The sequence below is a fragment of the Dromaius novaehollandiae genome, chromosome 6, assembly GCF_036370855.1.
Source record: "Dromaius novaehollandiae isolate bDroNov1 chromosome 6, bDroNov1.hap1, whole genome shotgun sequence".
In the NCBI taxonomy this organism is placed as follows: Eukaryota; Metazoa; Chordata; class Aves; order Casuariiformes; family Dromaiidae; genus Dromaius; species Dromaius novaehollandiae.
The window spans coordinates 41054662-41076640 of record NC_088103.1 but is presented as its reverse complement, the minus strand read 5'-3'; the positions used below and the strand labels follow the sequence as shown (position 1 = coordinate 41076640).

The window sequence follows — 21979 nt, the reverse complement described above, 5'->3', positions numbered from 1 at the left end:
TATGCAAATAGAAAGGGATATCCAGACTCTGCAGGTCTTTAGGGATCATGGAGATTGTGAATAGTGTGGGCAGCCAGCAGAAATGCTCTGTGGAAGGTGTCGCCTGTTAAAGTTTTGACAGGCATGTATTTTGCTGGTCTGCTAGTATCTGTAGGATCTCTGTTCCTATCCATCCTGAGTGTCAAGCCAGGAAGGGCTGCTCTGATTTGTGGACACCTAGCAGAAGATTGTATTCTTCCTACATATCTACTTTGGCCTGCAACATGTTATGCAGTTAAGTGTGATTTACACTCAGTTGCATAAGTTCAGATGTTTGCCAATTTCTTCTCTGGTTGTCTGTATGATTCAGGCTTTTTACCTAGAAGTGGCCTTCCTGTCTAGATTTCAACACTTGCCCTTTTCTACTGGTGGGGCTTTTAAAAGAAGATGATATTCAGCGCTCTTGAATTTTAAATATATATTAATTAATTAGGCCTACTTATCCAACCAAACTGTCTGGTTTGGTTTGTGTAGTTGCTATGTCTGTCATCTATTTGAAGTTGACTTTGTACCCCGTAATTTTTTTTACTTAGTTGACCAAATTCAGCCACATTTGAAAGAGGCATATAATCTCAAAAATAAAGATTTTCCTGAAAGCCAAGAGCTAGAGATGGGAAGAGATCAAAATAGCATCTTTGAATTGTAGTGTTAAGTTGGCTTGGGAAGCTGATAGCCACTTGGTGCAAATGTAGTTCAGTGGCAGCCACAAGGTTTTATCTCTTGCCCAGAAGCAGTATCACAGAATGTGTGGAAGAAAGAGGAGAGCTTAGGGGGAAATGAAGTTGGCTTTGTTAGTTTTGCTTTTCACAAAACAGCTTGCATATAAACATTCTTATTAATAGAGGAAATCTCAGGTACTTGAGTCTTACTCTCATTGCTAATTTAGCTGATGTAAATCTAAAAAATACATTAGCATAAAAGAAGATGTAATCAAGCTAGATTTCAGGAAGGTATCTTGACCAGAGCTCTGAAAATCCTTAATTGAAGTACCTATAGTACTTTAATGCAAGTGTTTGATAATCTTCAGCAGGAGGAAAATGAATCTTGATACACCAGAATAGCTCATATCTAGTGGTCTGTCTTAAATGTTGTGGTTGAGGTGTCAAACATGTTTTTTAGAACTTGTTCTTAACTACAGGCATATAAACTACCGGATGACTGCAAAGAAAGTTTTTTGTGGCAGGAACACCTGCCACACCCCCTCACCCCCTGCCTCTTATGTTGCTGTTTTTACGAACTCAAATGAGTTAACAAGTTTGGCTTTTTGGAGTCAAGATAATGCAGTGGTGTTACATTCGTTTTGTCCTACCTTTCTGAAATGTCGTAATTATTTAACTGAACATTATCTCAAAATGACTTTTTTTCTTCCTTTCTCCCTCTTTAATCACAAGGAGAAAGAGAAATTAAATGTTACTCTCTGCTAGTGTTGGTCTTGCAGGGTGGCGTTCAACATCTGGAGGAAATACAGAGTGAATGGAAATGGTGTTTGGAGTATTTCTGTGTCGTCGTTATCATTTTCACTAGCTAGAATACTGTGGTTATTCTATGTCCTTAGAATAGCAGAAGAGAAATCTTGCTGTTTCAGGCAACAGTGCACAGATAATTATAATATTGGTGCAAGATAAGTGATTCTTTCTTTTTTTAAGGGCTACCAAGCATTTTAAAAATACTTTAAATAACAATAAAAGAAAGCTTCAACATGTATAAGCAAGCATTTTATAATGGAAGTGTCGTATGCTCTCCAAGTATCTATAATGGTGGCAGATAGAAAAGAGAAAGTAATATAGGTAGGCAGCATAGCAATTGCCCTGGAAAAGCCTTGGGGATCAAAAGTGAAATTCCTGATTTGTGTCATACAAATGAAATGACTAAAAGGTCATTCCAGAGTATTAAGATTAGATACAGCAGACTGATACTCTGCAAAAGACACCTCATGCAGAAAGTAACCAGTAGTGAATCATCATTAGAAAATGGTGCATTTTCCTGAATGCAGTCTGCCAGAAGTCTGCCTTCATTACAATTTGGAGACAATAAATGGAATCTTTGAACTTTGAATGTCTTTACAAATATTTTAATCAAAAGTCAATATCTTCAGATCTCTACTGATATAATCTGTTTCTATTTTTAGGTGCTTACTTTGAAACAATATCAGATCCATTTGCTATTAATTGAAGCTGTATATTCTCCCTTGCTGAAGGGAGAAAACAAAACCTAACGTTCCCCCCAAATCAGAGGCTGGATATCTAGAAACAGATTTTTCATTATAAAAACATTTATAAAGTTGTTTTTATCTAAATAAATAGCTTATTTTAGGAATTTGTAAACTTTATTTATAAACTCTTCCTCATCATTCATAAATACTGTATCTATATAAAACATCAATTGTTCTTCAGTGAAATATAAACAAGAATCTCATAGATAACAAATTGACCATGCATTTAAAAATGTAGACAGTAACAAATACAATAAATGACTCCTTATGCTTGAGCAAGTTGACTTTGCTTATCTGAAGTTCATCAGTGATTACAGTGCTAATACTGTACAAAAACGCCAGGCAATACAAAGATGGTGATTATCACAGCAATTGCAGAAATCTATTTCCAAATCCTAGGCTTTTAAATTGCGTGTCTTTGTGAACATAGTGAGAATAGACTGTACAGCAGCTTCCAAATTAAAAATATCCCCTAGAGTAAGTGATTTTTCACTAATGTCAAATCTGGCACGCGTTTGTGATAAGTACAGATAAAAATGCTCATACTCCATATGATTTCAGTGAATTATTTAAGTGTGTATCAAGTTGCTTGTTTAAATTATAAGCTGTTCTTCAGTCAGGTGATACTTCTGTGAAATATGGAGTCAAAATCCATTTAGGCTGTATAGCCTGTTCTTTAGGAACATGAAAGATAAAACATGGCAAAGATAATTTTGCATGTATTTATGTATGGCATGTATTTACTTATAATTTCTGGATTTGAGACCTATGTATTGACTGTAGATGAAGTTGTCCTCTTTATGGATGTGTATACATAAATAAATCGGACAGTTTGGAAAACTGGTGTGCATATTACAAACTATGTCAATACTGGGATGCTTGGGCTGTATGCACATTAGTAAGTGGAGCAGCACAGTAGAAGATCCTAACAGTGAAACCCTTGGGGCTGAGGGCATAACTTCCATGGTGTACATGTTCTGGAGGTTTTGCTTGGGTCTGGCTCTAGGCTGTTTCCATGGACTGAACACCCGTTAGTGGTAGGAGTGCATTGCCTGGTTTAGTTTAGTCCAAAAAGAGTGCAGTTTGTGCGTTCTAGGTCCACTTCTTAATGCAAACCACAGCACAGTAAGTGGAAACAATGGGAAGATCAGCTTCAAAACATGCACCTGATCTGAACTAAAATGCAATACGCTTTGAATAACTGTTAAATTGTAAATTCCATCTTGTGTGTTGACTGGTATGCTCTTGCCTCTTTTGTCTCTTGAATGAGCTAAAAAACCTGTAGAATTTGTCACTTTCTTGCACATGGCACAGAGCTTACTTGTAAAAGGTCATCAAGCTGCTCCCTCTCGCTCCCTCTCGCTCCCTCTCGCTCTCTCTCTTTTTTTTTTTTTTTTTTTTTTTCCTCTCCTTCCCTCCCCCACCATGGGGAGCATAGTAAAGAAGTGTAACTCAGGTGTAGTTGAGGCCTAGGTCAAATTTTACCTCCTATGGGTTGGCAGTGAGGTAAGTTGCCTGTGGATGGATTTAAATCATGCAATGAGTTTGATGCTGATGTCATCTGATGTAAAGGGCTAAAGATTATAGGGAAAGCAAGTATTTCACAAATCAGGACAAAAGAAAAAAAAAAAACCTGGAGCAGTCTAACTGCGTGTGTTAAGTACTGGAAGAACAAAATGTTCTATAGAGAGCTATATGCTATATATGCAACTCTGATCCTGTAAAATAACTTAAAAGGGGAAAAAAAGTAGCAATGCTGTGCAGATATGTATTCTTCTATCCAGGTCATTTTAAGTTCTTGTGATATCTAAAATGAAGTAATTACATTTGCCATAATTTTGGTAATCACGTTACATCTTCCATCTGTTGCTTTACTTTGAGGTGAAGTTCGATGCCACGTATTTATGAGATTAGAATTTTGAGAGAGTTTCTTGAGTTTCTTTACTTGTGCTTTGGTGTTAAAAATACAGGAAAGTAAGGGAGAGTTAAGAATTTGGATTTTTGTTTTTGTTACTTTAAAACTGATAGAAATGTGTGGTAGGGAAAAAGACAAGATTTCAGACACATGGTTTTGACCTGAAGAAGGCTCTTAATCTACATGGGCTAAGATGTGTTAGGAGTAAAATACTGTACTCTGTGTTCGGTGGTGGGAACTTGGGAAGGTTATGATAAGAGTTTTCATAGTTAAGCAGCCTTGTCAGGGGGAGGAAGAATAGAGTACAGGGGAGAGAGTTTTGTTAGCCAGAATTTCTTTGAAAGCTTCCAATAAGAAAAATAACCCTAGATGCTAGGAAGTGTACTACTTAACCAGATCAACTCTCTGAGTAGCACTTGGGTATAATATCTGTTAATTATTAAAGGGGAAAGCAGGAACAGTGGTGAGTAAAAGCAAATAACGACTATCAACTTGATGCTGGAGACCAGGTGTGATAATGAATAACTGCATCGGTTCAGCTGCATAAACAGAGAGAAAGGGATGTCTAACAAGGATAATACTGTCAACAATCATAGGAGTAATAAGGTCATGGGAGTAGAGTAGCTGTAAATATTCAGCTAGCATGGAATCTTAAAATACCTGATTTTTCTGTGTAATTTATAGGTTGTAGAAACTGCCATGAAACTGTGATTATACTATCAAAAACGTTAAAGAGCAGAAATATTGGCTACAGATGACTTCAGGCAATTATTCATATATACAATTATAAACAAAATATAAATGATGCCTGAACAAGGTATCTGCTTGATTATTAGAATAGAGTCAGAATAATTTCTAATAGAAGGGACCTCTGGAGGTAATCTGGTCCAAATCCCACTCAGATTAGGGCTAATTTAGATCAGATTGCTCAGGGTCTTGTTCAGAAGGTAGCACTGCCAATTGCTTAAGAAAGCTTTTGCTTCAAATTTTTGTTCTTGTTAGTTAAATAGTACTTGACAAAGGCTATGTTGTTACAGATGGAGGGAAGGCAACAGAGCTATCTGAACTCATTTAGACTAATTAAGTAAAAAACATCATTCATAGAGAGTCCAGAGACCAGTCTGAGTATTTCTATATGGATGAATTCAGACAGACTAAATTTCTTTGTCTTCCAGGCTGTCCAGGTATGAGGCAGTTTCATCCCAAAAACTCTGTTACAAAGTTAGTGCAAGGCTATGCATAAGGCTACCGCCCTGTTGGAGGGGGAAAATATATTTAAAAAAAAAAATGTTAATAAGTAATGCATTTCTGCAGGTTGACTACAGTGGATGTTAGCCAAAGCATGGGAATCCCTTTCAAGGGGGGGGAAAAAAATCCATGACAACAATGTTTGAATAAAGAATACTTTGTTAAAGTGTTTTGCCAGAGTTGATAAATGTTTCTGTTTCCACTTCATTTTTTTGGAGCTTCAGCTATTGGAAGAGAGTCTCAAATACTTATTTTCCAAAAATATGTCTGTAATAACTAGGACCAAACTGTTGGCTGCTGTTGTGAGCAAAGACATTAAGATTTTTGCCAACTGATGTGTAGAAATGCCTAAGGAACAGCAATCTTGGTTATATATGATTGAGGTAATCAAGAACTGCTATTAATTCTTGAGCTTTAAAAATAGCTGCTAGGAGGAAACAATTTTGTAATGAGTCATTAAAGCATTATGTTTTCATGTCCCATCACTGGAATGAAAGTAAACAATCAGTTTCTAGCTAAGATCACACAATTCACTTTTACAGATATTCGGGGGTTTTTTGGATTGGTTTTGACAACTGAAAATGGTATTCTGTAAAGGCAATAGAAATGTGTCCTGGAATATACAGGACTAGGCTCTAGAATACACCTTTCTCCAAGTTCAAAAAATAATTTTGTGGAACAGAGATCTCTTGATATTGCCAAGCCCCCAACCCACTGTATAACTCTCTCCAAATGCTGAAATGAATATTCTAGAGCTACAGTAGTTGAGAAGCAAGAAATATTGCAGTGGCTACAGGGGAAACAGTGTAGGAAAAGATGCTATATGGATCTTGACTGATTGTATCCTGGGTCTCCTTTCCAGGAAATCACTAGTAATAGAACAGGAGAAGTGCAAACAACTTCTGTTCTATTACTGCTCTTCTGTCTGGATCAAATTAGAAAATAAAATTTTGACATGGAAACTTGGCAACTAATTTGTTTTAATTTTATTCATAAGTTTTACTGGAGATAATACACTTCTGAAAGTGATTCTTCCTCTGATAGTTGCTCTTTTGAAAGCTAGATACTGTATTTTCTTGCCCTGTGCTTCGTGGTGGCTGTGGACGTCTAGCCGCCTTACAGCTTACTGGATTATCTTCAAGCACTGTGCAATGTTAAATACAAAGTGCAGGAGTTCAAACTGTTATGCTATTTGCATAGAATAAATCAATTCTGTTAAGATGGAATTTCCATTGGAATAACAGTGTAAATCCAAAATAGAATAGGAGAACAAAGCCAACCAGTATTTATGCTGCAGAAGATTTTGCAAGGAGATTACTAAGTAAAAGTGCATGATACTCATCCATTCATCTGTCTGTGGGTCTCATACATTTCTACATACCATTTACTAAGAAAAGAATAGCAGCTGGGAATACTGTTAAGCTGTAGGAGGGAGCAGGTGGTTAGTAACTATCTGTTGGTCAGAAACATTTCAAAGCAATGCCTTCTGTAAAAGGACAGTGTGCCTGGTATGCAGAACTTGACAAGGAGTGGGGTTGACATGCAGACATCCTTTGTGCTCTGTGTCTCACTGCTCCGCTTATCCCGTATATCCTTTAGTTCCGTTTAGTGAGTATTGCCGCCATTTATCTTGAATACTTGGTGTAATAGGATTGTCAGCTAGGGGTCTTATCTAGCGTAAGGGTTAAATTAGTTCTTAATTGTTTGTTGTCAGTATTGTAATTTTTTGGTATTTAGCAATTTCAGTAAATAATGTTTAGCCATGTTAAGTTAACATGGTTATATCAGCTTACTGAATAGAGGGAATTTGGCTCCATCCAGAGGCACAGTTTTGATACCCATTTCAGAATGTCTCATTATTCATTTAGATACCTGTCTATTGTTTTTATCCACATTAGTAGCCATATACACAAGTAAAGCTGGATGCCTGTCCCCTCTCCCCTTGTGATTTGCAAAATTTCTATTTTAGAACTTATATTTGAAAAAAATATAGATTTATTTAACCAGGCAGAGACTTAAACCACAGGAGGCAGTCTAATACGATTCTAGCCCCTCCATGAGCCCTATATTATTTAGAGCTTTAGTGTTATTTGTGTTCCCAGGGAAGACTATAGCTGCAATAAGTCTGGGTAGCTCTGTTTTTCTCTACTGGCCCGTTGGCTCTCAGGCTGCACACCATAGCAGCGAAAGCGGCACGCTAGCCCGAGCAGAGCAGCCTCGCATCCGAGGGAGTGCTGCTGTCAGGAGAGCTCCGTGGGGCATTCTGTTTGCTGGGGCCTTGGTGTGAGACCGTGCTATCCCCAGCAAATCACCTTGGGGGAGAGGTGGGTTTTGCCATCTGTTTGCATCAGGGCTGTGCTTATGCCTGTGAGCTATAGCATTGTCAGCTGCTGTTGAGAAGCATTTACAAAAGCCGTACGTTCTACGTGGAAGTAAAAACATTTATAAGCTATAGCTCTTTAAATAATTATAAGCAATATATTACTTGATTGCATCATCATACACAGAAGTCATGATCCTTGTATACTGTTTTTAACTTTGGCATACTTCATACACAAAATATTGTTTTCAGCTCATCTCAAAAGAGTGTCCTTGTATTAAACAGGCAAAAAATCAATGATGCCTCTGCTGAAAAGATCTAAAGTGCAGTGCTTTTTGTTATTTGTATGACTTAGCAGTGTCAGATGATTTCAGTTTTAATTATCTTGCAAATGCCCTTTTTCAAATGGTATTACTGTATATAAGTCAAAGGCTATTTTAATGAACTCGGAGAGTTCATCAAGAAGGGCAAGCTGTGCATGATGAAAATGTTTATTCACTATGATTTTTCTTCTGGAATTGGAAGGTTAGCAGACTTCCTAAGAAAAAAATAGTGTACCTCACTGATATAGTTCTGCTTTTTCATCTCCCCATCTCTTTCTCTAAAAAGCAGGAAAGCAATTCTTTATTCCTTTGTCCAGTAACTTCCAGTAACATATATTGTAATACTTGTGTTACTGCTATTGCCTAAGTGTAACACTGTACATAAATAAACAGTTGAATACCTGAGCCTAAGCTATGGCATTTTTAGGCGGTTCATGGAATATAATCAAGTTTTAGTATCAGAGGACTTGGGGATGAGGAAATTAAGAGTCTTCTGCAATGGTATCCTCGCACATAAACTTGCAGACTGCAGTTCTCTAATCCAGGCTAATTATTTTCTCTCTCCATTTTTTTCTCTCCCCATCCCCACATAATCAGAGTTTTAACTGTCATTCCCCCCCCCCCACCACCACCTATCATTGGATATAACTTTTCAGATATTTCTTTCCTAGGCTTTCTAGTACGTTTCAGAGGTTATGCTGAGAAGCAAATTTGCTCAATGAGGCAAAGACAAAAACAATTTTCTTGAATTAATTAGCCCATCTCCTGAACTATGGTGGGAGGTAGGTAATTGTATAACTAATTGGGAACAAGTTAATGACTGAGTTTCTAATCTGGTGTCCTGAAATTGTATTGTAAGATATTTTAGGCATTTATCACATTGGTTTGGTTTAAAAAATGCACACTTTTTCCCCCAAGTTTCAATATAGAATATATATTTTAAATTCATGTCCAAACTAAGCTTTTCTATATCTTACTATGTTCTGTTTTCAATGTATTGTCTACTTTTATTCATGATCAACAATTTAAAATTTGTATTTTTATTTTACTAAAGTGTAAAAATAATGTTTAAAATGTTGAAATCATCTCAGAATATTAAGTACTGACTGTGCATTTATGAACAGTGATTACATCCCGTTCTATAGGCAAACACCCGTTTTGTAGGACTTGCTGCTGTTTCAGCCAACAGATTTTCAGTGGTGGTCAAGGAATTATAATACCATGGACTGACATCAAGTATTCAAATAATATCACACAGAATGTTTTCATCAACTTCTTTGATGCAATTTTTGGTAAAATTTGTTTGTCTGATAAAGCTCAAAGTATTAAATAAATTGAATTGTTCATATGTGAGTCAAGAAACTTCCTCTTCCTCCCCCGTCCCTCCAAAATTCTGGTTTCAGAGCTGATAGAGGTTCTTTCCCTGTAATAAGTAGAAAGTTAAATGTTTACCTTAAAGTAAACAAGTAAGAGCTACTTAAAGATCGCTTCTGTCATGCATATACATGACAGCCATATTTTTTTTCTTGACCATTATGTTTTTTAAAATATATTTATTTCTCAGGCATTCTGTGATATTGAATAATAATTCTTGGTTCTTTTAAAACTTAAACAAGGGGTGAGCTGTAGATTCTTCTGTGATTAAGGTAATTTGTCACTCACAGCCAGTCCCTGTTTCTGGTGGCAGAGGAGAGAAGGGGGGATCAGGAATAGAAAGATATTGCATTATGAAATCTGCAGGGTATTTTTCATATACATTTCACTAGCTATCAATAAGATCTGTTGCTAGTTTAAAAATGATAGCCATAAAACCAGAGCATATGAAGTTATGGTGAAGTGCTGATGTAAAAAGCATTTTTAAGCTTGACATTTCCTATTCATTATTTCACTTGCCTTACTATAAAGAGACATAGAATTGGTGCATATCATTTCCCTGAGCCAGAAAATACTTCAAAAATGGATAAAAATGAATGAATGCTTACTTGGTGTCATGCTCCTCTTCTAACTTTTTCTTTGACTCCTAGTAAGTCATTTCTGGAAGAGGTTGTTTTTGTTTTTGTTTTTCTTTTACCACTTATGCATGCTTCAGTGTTAGCAGTTTAGGTCTGAAAGGGGTCTCCAGAGAATTCACATGTTCTACTGCTTCCAGAAATGTGTTTGGGGGGTAAGTTGTGGGAAGGATTTCTGCCAGAATCATAACTGAGCCTCATCATAATGTACAATCCTAATCTCAGATGTTCAACAAAAACGAAACCGTTTTGTAGCATAGTTAAGTTTTTTGGACACCTTTTAAAATAAAATGTTTTGTTATCAAATTACATGATCAAATAGATTACAGGGAAAGAAAGATGCAACAGCAAAAAATTCAGACCTTCATGAAGTATTTGTAGGAGTTAGGATGAAAACTTAGATACCATGTTGATTCCGATTTATAGCCAATGTGAAGTTCAGCTTTGAAATCATTCTTCTGATACATTGGGAAGTGATTCTTATGTGTCTGTCTGGAAAGAAATTTCTGAAATATGTACATGCAAAGCAAATAAAGCTAAATATTGATTTCCTGTGCAAAATGAATTGTCAGAGCTTGACTGATTTGGTGTAAAGGTCTTTTCAGTTTATAGTTGTGACAATTTTCAAAAGTGATGAATGGTAACAGTATGAAAATCTGGCTTCTAGGTGTGCTGTTGTCTTGGTGCTACTAATTAGATGTGACAGTGAGCTTCTGTTTCACTGCCTGGCAGCGACTTGTGCCCTATAACCATAAACAAATTGATTTGACATGATGTGTTCAACAACATAACCAGGTGTAGGTGTGCAGTTGTGGAAATTTTTATTGATTATATAGTTACATGTTTATACTGAACTGTTTTATCCATCGCTTAATTAAAAACAATTTGGTGTAGTTTGGGTTCCTTTCTTTATAGAGAAAGATTATTATATGCGAAAAATCCTGGCCTTCTTAAAGTAGTTATTCAGAAAATTACTAGATATAAATCCCTGCCTTTTCTGGTCATGGCAGTACAGAATTTTAAAATAATCTTCTGGTTTTACCAAAAAAAGAAGGGGGGAAGGAATTATATATAATAGGAACTTTGCTTTGCAACAACTGTATCTTTTTTTTAATCTCTGAAGAGTTGTTATAATGCTGAATCATTTTATTACATGTTCTTTAGTTACTTTGGATTTGACTAGTTCAGTGGGAGTGTAGCAGTCAGAAGAAATGATCAGATCCTATGGGATATACTATTAAGGGTTGCTGTTTTTCTTTAAAAGCCATTTAATCATTCATTAATATTCATGGCAGATGTAACAGTTGTCAGGAAGATAGTACGGTTTTGCAGTGCAATCACAAATTATGTTAACTTATGTCTGTGATATTTTAAATTATATAATTATGTTGCTTTTAGGTACATATGAGATCATGAGATCATTGTTGCTTAGACTATGTTATTACTAAGGACATAACTTACATTACCAGAAATCATAATGGTTTATTTGTAAGAGTATGCTTTTTTACACATTCTTTGCACAGTATCATGTAAGTAATTGTTTAAAATATCACATTTTTAATAAGAGTCAAATGCTATTGCTCGAATTCCTCAACTCTGGTGTGAAACTTAATCTAATAATCCTATTGCAGCTGATGCTAGGATAAGGAGTAAGCTGGGCTGCAGCAGGCTGTACGATGGCAGTGCAGACCAGTGCTGCAGCTGCTTCTTTGGCCTGTGCTGGGACACTCTCTCCTCCTTGGTCCTTGCCACTGCCTCCAGTAGCACTGAGCTATTCCTCATCGCGGCGTTTCAGCAGTGGCTTCTGGCAGTGACGCTGCTACTGTCTCAAAGTTAGGTCTTTGGTGAAGAAGGTCCCAGACAAGAAGTGTTTTTGAAGCTCCTGCTCATTTCATGCACTGTACTCTAGCTGTAACTTTTTGAAATTAGCGTTACTGTTGTTGTAATGAAAACACTTCTGTTCCAGAATAAAATCAGCCTATAAAATAATTTCCATCCACATTCTCTTCCAGAAATCTAGTTTTTGGTGAGATCTAAGGGATATGATTTGTATGCATTTGAATGTAGTACTATATATTTTGTTTCTTTGGAAACTGGCATCTGCAATGCATGTTACTGTAACTACAATGGAAAATAACTTTTAATATTTTTAGTTTTGATGACAAAATATATGTCAATAATCGGAGTGTTAATGCTGATGGATGCAGTGGTCAAAACTGTGAAGCATGCTTCTCTACGAAGAGACACTTCTCCACAGTCACTATTATTTCTGTTACAAAGGACTTTTACTGGATGTTCTCATAATTTGAATTTCTTGCATAAAGATTAATAGTAACTGTTTTCTATGAGAAATAACTAGTTGTTTAATAAATTAATAGTTTAATGGTAACTTTTCTATTAGACATAATTAACTGTTATAAAACAAACATAATTACTGGCTGCTTTACAGGTTTGCTTTGTGTATACACTTGAATGTGTTTTGGGTTTTTTCTCCACTTAGACGAAATGAACAGAATGCCAGATTGATCTCTCTCACTCATATGCAAATATTCACAAGTCCACACTCTTATGTTTCCATTAATCTCCTGTATCTTTAATGTGCATTGCAGCAATTAATAACAAATTTATACAAAGACAACCATCAGCTAGATAAACTTTCTATTGATTTTGTCTCACATGTAATATTCATAATCCTGGGTGATCTCCTCAACCTCTGTTTTTAAGATCCAGTTTCAGAAAGCCTATTTCAGTATTTTTTATTAGGCTACCTGATGTTTTTACAAAATATTTATATAATAACTGAGTCATACTCAAGTAATGTTAGAAGCTTTTTTTCTATCAAAGACATAAATGGTGATATAAGAATTGGAAAAAATCAATCTTTTCCATTTTTTCAGGCCAAAGGAAATCATCACAGTTGGGTTTAATAAAGACTAAAAGGATGTGACTGAGTAAGAGCACTTAAAGAAGAGCCACATTGGTGTTTGTACTAAATTGCTCTCCAAAGAAGAGCTATACATAAAACTGAAGGTCTGCATTTTATCTGCTTCTGACATTTTGAAGTTAAATGCAGGTTTTCTGCTGCCTTGTTTGTCTTTAACGCCTCTGTTCAACTCCTGTAATTACTGTTCAGTGAGAATGCCTCAGCAATTCATGATAATTGCTAAACAGTTTACTTTTTGCATGTCACATAACCTGTTTTCCTGTACAATTGGAAGAAAGTACATTTTTTTTGTACTTAATTTAGTACAACACTGCCAACAGTGTGTCAGAAATACTGAGGAAAAATGATGTGTAGCTCCTTATTTTGTTCAGTAACTAGCTTGTTCTGTATTTTGCTGATGTCAAATGTTTTTAGTGCTCATTGAGTAGAGGTGCAGATGTTTAACTCTACTACCATGAATTGTCACATTGATTTTAGACAAATAGCTCAGGATGGTAAAGGTAGGCGTGTGCATAACACTTGAAGAATTGTGGCTTTAATGAATTATTGTTTTAAATATAATCTTTGTCCAATATGTAACTTATTTCGGAGAGAAATTACCATCATATTTTGTAATGTATATTTTTATGGTTTTTATAAAATATTATTTAAAAAAAAATCATGAGGCCCATTATCTGGCTATATAGCAAGTCTAGTAAAAACCTCTCGAACAATTTACCCATAAAGTAGCTTCTTTCTAAAAACAAAGGAAGAAAGGCTGCAACCTTCATTTGAGATAATTGTGCTCTATGTATGGGAAGACACCATTCACACAGCCAGAAGAATTATCAGAAAAAAAGGTCTAACATCTCACTTGCATTTTTTCAGTGTTTTTATTGTGTTACTAAAAATCTCTCAATTGTCCCGAATATTTCACAAGAAGGAAAACTGGCTACTGTTCTAGATCTCACCAGGAAAGCAGAGGTAGTGATTCTAGTACTTATAACCCAGATTTCTCTTTCTGACACATTTGATCTACAAATTCTTTCATTAATAATGTCATTTGATTGTTTAAATAGAAAGTGTGTGCCAGCTTAAAAAAAAGATATTCATATTTAATTGAGGTTGAAATATGACAGATCTATTCCATAGGTAATTTTATCCCTTAAAAAAATTCCTTCCCAGTATGAATGATTTTCCCTTTGAAATTTCTGTTTTTCAGATAGTGTTTCAAGTTAGTCAAAACATTTTCGTTTGATAGAATTTTGTATCATTTCTGACCTTTTTGTGTTTTAGATGACTTGCGTTGTCAGTCAGTCAAACTTTTTACTGGAGTTTAGCTGTTGTAATTCTGAAAGGTAATTGATAACTGTTTTTTATGACTGGTGTTCTGCATGGTGTGACAGTCTGGAGAAAATTCTGTTATGATTAAGAATATTTGAAATGGGCAGGAAGAAATAAAAGTGGGGTGAGGGGCAAATAATAGATACCTACTTTCAAAGCAATTGAAGGTAGGTTCACATTGCTGTCACAGCACTGTAATATCCGTATGTCTAAAGTAACTCAGATTCCAGTACCACCTTAAATGTGCTAAGTCTTAGCTCAATCTCAGCATCAGTCTTAGAGTGGGGTTAATTCATCTTGCACTAATTAGACTGACACTAGAATACAGATTAACTGTATATATTTCTATGTTGTAGTCACAGCAGACCGTAAGAAAGCACTCAAATTATTCACTTAGCATTTCCAGATGCCAGTAAAGGTAACAGGTTTTGTGAAGAAAAAGATGTTTTAAAAAACTGCTCTTAATAGGGGAGAGAAGGGGAGAAAACGGTCCACACGTCAGGTATCTCATATGCTGGCTGGGAATAGCTGCAAGTTTAAAAAAACAAAAAAAAAAAAACAAAAAAAAAACTTTTTCCAGAGCTGAGTTTTTAACAACTGAATGACTTGATAAGGTCCAGTGCTATCAGGACTCCAGTGGTTGTCTTAACCTCTCTGAATGCTGTATTTGCTAGTGTTTAAATTTAAACCGTACCATTTGAAATGACTATGAAATTCCTGTGCTTTGATGAGTGTTCAGAGCTTGCTTTGAAAAGTCAGTGTCAGTCACAGTGAACTTGCTGAGGTACTCCTGGTCACAGGTGAGCATCCGAGTCAGTCTGCTCGGTTAGAATTGGGTAATGTTAGAGATTTCCTTCAAGAAAACATGGAGAGGCCACAAGCTGGTGGTTTTAGTATCCATTCAGTGACACCCAAAATGGTGCAAAGGTGTAGCTAGTCCCATAATAGTCACTGTTCATACCATAAATAACTTTGCCATCAGTATGTAGGGAACACAATATAATTTTCTTGTGCATTTTATTTCCAGAAAACACTTCTAATGGTGGACTGAGAGCAGTGGTGGGGTTATGCTTCACAATAGCTCTTACATTGGTGCATGTAAATGAACTAAAAACTTTATTGTGAAATCAATGCTTATATACTTTGTTTCACTAAAATCCTGGCATTCACAGCACCACATCAAAATGTCTTATTAATTTGAAAGTGAAAGGAGATCTTGCGTCCTATTCTCTTTTTCCTTCAGTGATAAAACACCACGGAAATTACTTTTTTTTCCCTTCCCCTTCAAGATATACATTACTGTTCCATTGTGCCTTAATTTCAAAAAGTATTTCATAAATAATGTGGAGGGTGCTTTGCAACATATGTTCCTTTTTTAAGAAGGATCATTTTCCAAATGTTATGAAATTGTTTAGCTCTAACTCTTTGAATATAAATTTCACTGAATGTATGCCTTTTACTGAGAAGCATTTAGTATTATCTGCTTTATCTTGCACCTTACCCAAGTAACTACAGTGGGAGGGTTGCAGGTGGTCATAGAACAGAAGTATTAAATAGATTAAACTAAAACTTGCTTTAATGCAGTGTAGCTGCTCGGTTGCGACTCCCTTTTCTCCAGAGCGCCACTTTTAGTTTTTCTGCCTTACATTACACTTCCTTGATAATAAATGTCCTTTCATTATCAGCAGCTCTGTTCTACTCTGGCTGATTTTGTACCTTTGATGTTTCCTGTCACAGGAAACCTTTAGTTCTTCACGTATATTATCATATTTTTAATATGAGAGAAAGGGAGAAAGGTATAAAGTAGCCTTGTTGGATGCACAAAGATGCCTGTTTTTGTGAGTTCAGTTGTCAGAGTGGGCGGTATTTCAGAAAGCTTGAAACAGTTTAACTGCACTGTAGTTAGCCTGGGATATTAGTGGTAGTATCATTTGGTGAAACTCAGAGTTCCCAGACAGAAAAATCAAGAAAACTATTCATTTGGTTTGGGTTGATAAATAAAACCAATTTACTTTGTGAGAAAGCTTGTGACTCTGCCAAAGTTAATAAAACGTTGAGATGAACTTTACTTGTTATGTTCAAAGGATCTTTCCTTTCAAAAACAGCTTTCCATCAGATACTATTAGAGTATTGCAAGTCTCCCTGCCATCAGTGATTCATACACAGTCTAAAAAGTAGTCAGTGCCCTTGCGTGGAAGCCAAATGTTCAGAGATACCTAAGTGTCTTTGGTCCCAGCTGTCCCTAGTTTCTTTTATGTGGTCTAGCCCTGGGGGAGGAGGGAAGGGTTGAAATGCTGGAAATCACCTCAGAGGTTTCTAGTCTTTTACAGTAGAGAATATTTTCCTTGTTAAGCCATACTGCTATTGAGATCTGCTCAAAGGAGTACTTGGATTCAAAGGAAGCTTAAGAGGATGAGGATCTGTGCTGACAAACTCTGTAAGAAAGAACTTCTGGTAACACTTTCACTTTTTAAAAAATATCTAATTATGCCCTTTTCCCATATTCCGCTCATCACATCTGCCATGATTCGTAAGTAATAACAGCGTAACCACTGTTCTGAGGTCATGGCTGCCTTTTGTCCAAATTGCTAGATGTTACATTACTAGCCCTTGTTTTTAGCATGAGCTTCTCATTTTGAAATAAGGCTTATTACTTGCTCAAGAATGGGTCTTTAGAAATGTCATGGCTTTTGTGCACCACTGTTTGAATAGAAGAGAAAATATCCATCCAACTGTAAGGCAAAGTTTGGTTTTCATGAGGTAACACTTATAAAAATGTTACGATGGTCAACTTTCCTTAGCAGTTGGCTATTTTTCTGATCTGTTCAAAGACTGATTACATAATTACCACGTGTTGCAAGCAAACAAACTTACAGCAAAGCTTCTTCTGCAGTAATGCAAAATGCCCATCCTATATGAACCATGATTTTAAAGTATCATGTCATATTAATTAACTCCAAATCTGGGGATTAAGATCCAGAACTTGTATTAGATTTCAGAACAAGCCATAGATTTTGAAAGTAGATGTCTCCCTCAAGGAGCATGATTAAATTGCCAGAGTATTTTAGCATTAAGAGAAAATCATCCTGTTGGGATTTTTTTTTCCTCCACTATTTGGACTAAAGATCTATTTCTTTCCTAAAGTCCCTCACTAAAAGGCTTTCTACTTGTATGCTTATGAAAAGTGGGACAAAAATGCTTATAGTTTATTTTTCAGTCTGTATAATATTCTTCATGTTTAAGTCAGCGCTCCTTAAGCGGGAGTTTATTTTCTCTTATTTGTTATGTTTAGTTGTCTTTGTTAGTTTAATTATCTATTCAAACACAAAGGTTTGTAATTTTTGTTCCAACCTTAATAATTTAAAGCAAGACTTTCAAAGCCTTTTTAATAAAAGTGAGATTTGAGTACTTAAAATCTGTGGCAAATCTCAGAAAAGGAGCTTCCTAGTTGTCTGATAGTAATATGCAGAGTTGTGTAACACAGAGGAGTGATTTTTCAAGGGAATTTTTGTTGCAGGTTTGTATACTGCCACACCGAATTCATGGCACTTGTGTTTTTGACAGCTAAAATATTAAATCAGTATTGTTTGAAACTGTAGTAGTTGTTCACGTTGCCTCCATACAGCACGTGCAATTCTCACATGAGAATTGCTAGCGTAAAACCAAATTGTATATAAATTAAAGGGAGTAAAACAGAAGACTATCTTTTTTTCTTTGAGGAAGTTTCTCTTTTATAGAAATATTTCTAGTATGTTTTCTTTGACTTTTTAACACTTCAAAGCTTTGTAGCAGTACACTGAATACATTGAATAGTGTTGTAGGGTGACCTTAAAAAAAAAAAAAAAAAAAAAAAAAAGCTGAAGCAATTGTTTTTGCAGGCAATTAAACTTATTTGCATTACAGAAGAACCTTAAATCCCAGAACTGCAGTTCAGCTTGTTATATCTTGTTTTACATACACTGCTGAGTATAGGTAGTGTCCTGAATAGTTTAATTTGCCTTTCACAATAGGTTAACAAAGCTTGAGAGAAAATATCCTTGCTTAAGTGACTATGTGAAATGCAGAAAGTTAGTAGCAAAGCTTAGAAAGTTAATGCAAAGTCTACTTCTTTAAGCTCAATAGCATTGTTAAGCAAACAGTTAATTAGTATAGTATTTTTAACTTCTATAAAGAACAAAACTACAATTAAGAAGAAACAAGACTATGCAGCTGTTAGGACTTTAGCAAAGGAATGACGACAGACTTATGCAGCTAAGGAGAGAGTCATGTACTGAAGTTAAATGATCCACTCCGTCTGTGAAAAGCCACTATACAGAACTGAGCAAACCAACATGCCCGCAAAAGAGGAGGATCAACTCCAGACAGTTCAAACATAGACAATTGAATAGCAGCAAAGTAAATGCAGAAGGATGGGGGAGAGGACTGTCTACCTAAGCTCAGTAAATTGAAGATAAATAGAAAGTTTCCTATGGAGGTTTTCTACAAACAATATATGTGTCTCAGTTCTTGGGCAACAAAGAAGCAAATTAAATTTCTCTACTCAGAGCTGAGACAGACTGTGAGTTCCCTTTCAAATGGACAGAATATGTTTTGGCAGAGTGATAGCAGACAGTCATTTGAAACAGTTCAAAGCGAATGCCCTTTAGGGAAAAAAAAAAGCATTTTTATTCCTTAAAGGCATTCTTTGAGATCTCCTGCAACTTTTATATTAACAGACATTGAGGTATGGTGAACAGTTAGTATATTCTTAATATACTCTTCAAGAGAGATCTTTTCTTGTATCTTGGAAGTCTGTGCATGTATGTCGGGTGAAATTCTACTATGGAGATTGCACCTCTATCATTTTTGTAGAATAAAGTATTTGAAGTTGTTGAGTTAAATTTTATCTTATTTTTGTAAGGCTGCTTGACAAGATAAATATTTAAAAAGGGTTCTTATTCTTTAGAGATGCTTCTTATATTTTAAGTGTTGTATTTTGTCTTAGTAAGTATGTATAAATACCACATAGATTTGTTCTAAATATACTTAATTACATACATATGTTCCTAATCGTTTTCTCACCCCAAATAACTTTTGTTTAGACTACTGAAGAGCTATTGGTAATAGCAGGTTTTATAGCTTTAATGTATACATTAAAAGCAATACCTAGATTGGTGGTTCAGCACTTATTAAATAAAACTTCTTCCTGATAGTATAGAAGATGAGGTTGTGTATAGCTTTGTTAGGACTGGGGCTTTTTGCAAAAATGAGCTGTTTGTTGCTATTTCAACAGATTTGTGTTTGCACAGTGTAGCTTAGTATTGTTATTGTTTGTATATAAACAATTGAACAGACATGCGTACATACATTATATATATTTTGCTGACAATTTCTTGCACTACTTTGTAGTTTCAGCATATTTGGCTCTTCAGAACTGGTGACATTTGGGTCCATTTTTCCTCAATGGTGTAAACTGAATTGGCAGATAGTGAATGTATTATGTGATAATGTGCTCATTGAATTCAATAGATATCCTAAAGTAATTCTTTTCATAGGATCAGCTGTGTAATTTTAGTTAAACAAAATCATAAGTAACCATGAGTCCTTACAGTAAGATGATCAACATATTCTAACTTGCATCTTCCTTCTCTCTAGGCAGAACTAGTTAAAGGAAATCTGCAAAGTGTTGGACTAACGCTCCGCCTTGTGCAATCCAAAGAAGATGATGCAGGGCATGTTATTATTGAAACAGTTACTCCGAACTCTCCTGCTGCAGCTGCTGATCTACAGAGGGGAGATAGACTTCTAGCAATTGGCAGTGAGTAATATGTCAGCTTTCAAAATGACAATGTGATCTGGCAAAGTGGAAGGACATTTTTGCACACAGTTTGACTTGACTACCTTTCTCACCAATTAAAGATATTTTTGGCTGCCACAGGGAAAACTAACCTTTGTGTATTTGTGGCCACTTAAGGTTATCATTCACTTGATCCATTTTCTTGCACCTTTATTTACTCTTTGCTAGGCAAAAGCTAAAATAAAGTTGAAGAAACAGTTAAATGTAAATATATTTTAATTGCTCTAACAGTGATGCTCTGAAGTTCCCTACTTGGTTTCTTTCAATGACACTATAAAATTTGCTTAGTTTACAAGGAAAACCATAGTATTTTACATCCTAGATTTGCATGCTCAGCACTGACTTTGAAATAATAGTTGAGTATGCAACAAGTAGTATAAACGTATTTTTGACACACAGAGCAACCTGAGACTTTTAGTATTATTTAGAAATTATAATTAATTATAATAGATAATATTGTATATAATTTTAAAATTATAGTAGAAATATTAGTATTATTTAGAAATCTAATCTTAGCTTCTCACATTTAAAGATTTTGGCCAAATCTTAACAGGAAGATAGGTGCTGCATTGAAGCAAGAAATTGTCGTTGACTTTTTGTGGGAGTTGGTTTTTTTATTATTATTTCTGTCAAAATCCCTAGGAATTATGAAGTGAATTGATACAGTTTTGTATTATACAGTTTAAAATTAGACCAGCTCCAGATGTAACTTGAATATTCTGTTTTATATCGACCATATGACCAAAAAGAATTAGATCATAATCATAAAACGTAATCAGTCACTGAAACTGGAAATCTTAGTTCTTTAAACTTGACATTTGGAATGGATCTACTGGTTATTAATATGGACAGAAAGACAGATAAACTATTAATAGGGACAACAGCTAATAAGCTTAGTGAAAGGACCAGATAGGAACCTGATAATGATCATTAAGAAATAATGCAATGTTTTTATTCTACTGGATATTATGGGACTACATAAGACTTTATGTAGTAGGAATTGTAAGCAGCTTAGCTTAAAGTTATTTGGGCTTGTACACTGTCAAGGGATCATATAATGAATAAAAAGCTGTGGGAATACCCCTGTAGGTTAATAATGGTTTAGAAATAAGTGTAGCTAGCATTGACAAAACAGAATGTAAACAAAAATCATTTCAGGGAATAATGGTAAAGGAAGTTCTGTTAGGACTGCATTGTGAATTTGGATCTAGAGAGATTATTTCCATAATGCTGCTGCTAGAGAAAGAAATGCAGCAAGAATTGCATAATTATGAGCTATAGTATTCCAGATATCTGCATGTGATAGCCTGTGCATTTTGTCACCAAACATTAACGGTACAAGTAAGAGGTAAAGTTATTGTAGGTTTGGTTTCGTAAGTCTTTATGATACTATAGAAAGAGTTTGTGTCATAATTTATTATAAGAATAAAACTCCATACATTTATAACATGGATTATTTAATGTGTCTGTTAGGAGTTAGATATCTTTTCTGACCAGAGAGGATTTACAGATCAGAACTTAAGTTAACAAACATAGTGAGTCATCGTGATAAGGCACTGCCTAAAACCCCATTGCACTACTTTCATGCTTTAGAAGGATTTCAGGTTGCTTCAGTTAGGCAGTTGATGATTGCTCCAGCACATGAGAATAGTCATTTTTACATTACCCACTGCATGACTTCATTTGGACTATGTGCTTGTTAAGATACTTGTAGCCAGCACCTAATTTGTTGAATTCAACTGCTAACATAAGTTGGAGATATTGTCAAATGGCTCTAGAAGTTCAGTGATAAGGCAGACAATTCAGTTTA

General features: G+C 35.3%; 1 protein-coding gene across 1 annotated transcript in view; it reads left to right on the top strand.

The window, feature by feature from the left end:
- Nucleotides 1-21979, top strand: part of PDZD8 (PDZ domain containing 8) — a 63476-nt gene that overhangs the window by 36314 nt on the left and 5183 nt on the right. Inside the window, exon 4 of the mRNA XM_026096175.2 lies at nucleotides 19968-20130. Within this exon, the coding sequence (XP_025951960.2) occupies nucleotides 19968-20130 (163 nt within the window). The remainder of the gene's footprint in view (nucleotides 1-19967; nucleotides 20131-21979) is intronic.